The sequence below is a fragment of the Austrofundulus limnaeus genome, unplaced genomic scaffold (assembly GCF_001266775.1).
Source record: "Austrofundulus limnaeus strain Quisiro unplaced genomic scaffold, Austrofundulus_limnaeus-1.0 Scaffold1653, whole genome shotgun sequence".
NCBI lineage: Eukaryota > Metazoa > Chordata > Actinopteri > Cyprinodontiformes > Rivulidae > Austrofundulus > Austrofundulus limnaeus.
In genome coordinates, this window is record NW_013954055.1 from 7874 (window position 1) to 9646 (window position 1773).

The 1773-nt window shown below is 34.3% G+C and overlaps 1 protein-coding gene across 1 annotated transcript in view; it reads left to right on the forward strand.

Moving 5' to 3' along the window:
- Positions 1-552: 552 nt before the first annotated feature.
- bbs2 (Bardet-Biedl syndrome 2) overlaps positions 553-1773 on the forward strand; it is a 20256-nt gene continuing 19035 nt past the window's right edge. The window contains exons 1-2 of the mRNA XM_014033173.1: positions 553-678; positions 1121-1258. Of these exons, the coding sequence (XP_013888627.1) occupies positions 1142-1258 (117 nt within the window). The 5' untranslated portion in view covers positions 553-678; positions 1121-1141. The remainder of the gene's footprint in view (positions 679-1120; positions 1259-1773) is intronic.

Genomic DNA, 1773 nt, shown 5'->3' on the forward strand with positions numbered 1-1773 from the left:
TATAATGTTAACACACAATATAATGTTAACACACAGTATAATGTTAACACACAATATAATGTTAACACACAATCAAACACAGAGTTTTGTCATTTAAAGAGATTCTAGATATAAAATCAAATTTAAACAATAGAAGTTGTTTAGATCAGTTAAAATACTTTAATTTATTCAACCAATTTTTTTTAGCCACAGTATAAAAGGTGTAAAAGTTCAGATGAAACTCTGCTCTTCATCATATAAATTTTAGTGAGAATGTTTAGTTGATATTTAGGGCATAACAAGAAGATTACACTTTTAAATATTTGACCTTCAGTCACTTTCTGGACATCCTCAACCAATTTGTCAGGTTTTCTTTCAGAACAACAGAAAATGTTGTTTATGTGACTTTGTGACTGAAATACTTTTATTTTAAAAATAATTTTGATTCTATTTTTTGTTCAACACAAACATTTGAATGTTATGTTATTTAAAAAAAACTGAATCGAACCAGAACTCAACTATGATCAGTCAAATTGACGTCCTGGTGTCTTTTACTTTGAAAATAACAGACCGGAAGTTGTATCCTAACGCTGTGTTTGTGTTTCCGCGCAGCTGAAAAAGTCAAACCGGTGATTATTTTCAAGCAAAGCCTCACAGTTTTCAGCTGAGGAGGGCAGGAGTCGCTGTCTGTTCATCACGGTACAGTTTCATTAAAATACTGAAACGTTTTGTCCTCAGAAAGACTTTTAGACTGAAAATATCGGCTACGTTAGCAGCAGCTAACTCTGCTAGCTGCGCGACTTAAATAAACCCGATTTTAGTATTTTTAAAAGCCCACTATCATCCTCGGTGGGTTTGTATCACGTGTGACGTGTCAACCAGTCAAACATTTTTCTTGTAGCACGAATTAGCCATACGAAGAGCTTTAGCTTGCTAACCGCTGTTGCTAGGCGACATCAGAGCTCGCTCCTGATTGGCTGACGTAAAGCCTGTAATTACATTAGAAGAGCAGAATCACTCCTGCTTCCTTACTGCACTAAATAACCGTGTCTTACAGGTGCTGTTTTCATGTCAGCAGGAACAGAAGTCAAACATTAGACTCAAATATTTTCTCTGAACATTTGTTTTATTTGTAAATCAGGGATCTTGAAGAAGAAGCACCATGATGGTCCCCATATTCACCCTGAAGCTGAACCATAAGATCAACCCCCGCATGGTGGCTGTGGGGAGGTTTGATGGGGTTCACCCCTGTCTGACTGCAGCTACTCAAGCTGGGAAGGTAAGAAGAAAGAGTTACTGACCCTGCAGAACCAGCTTTGTATGAAGTACCACAAAGTGATACTTGAGTAAAAGTACAAGTATCTTACAAAAACATACTTTGGTAAAAGTTCTACTTCTTGTCTTTTTTAAATGTAAGGAGTAGAAGTAAAAAGTATGCTGAAAAATAATTGCTGAAGTAAAGTACAGATATACAAAAACTCTTAAGTACAATAACAAAGTATTTGTACTTAGTTACTTTACAGCTCTGCACAGTTAATTAGAAAATGTGTGTTTCAGTACATTTTTCCACCTCTCATTGGATAATTGTGTTGCAAAAAATACATAAACATTTTAAAATGCAGTCAGAGAATTTCATTAATCTTCATTTTCTGTTTAAACAAACAAAAAAATCAAGTCGTCACTTGAAGATTTTTATTGTTTGAGTTAATTTTTTTTGGAAAAAAAGGGGCAGATGTAAGATTATTTTATTTCCTATGCCTTTCATTTTATTTGTGATTTGTATTTCTTGTTGTG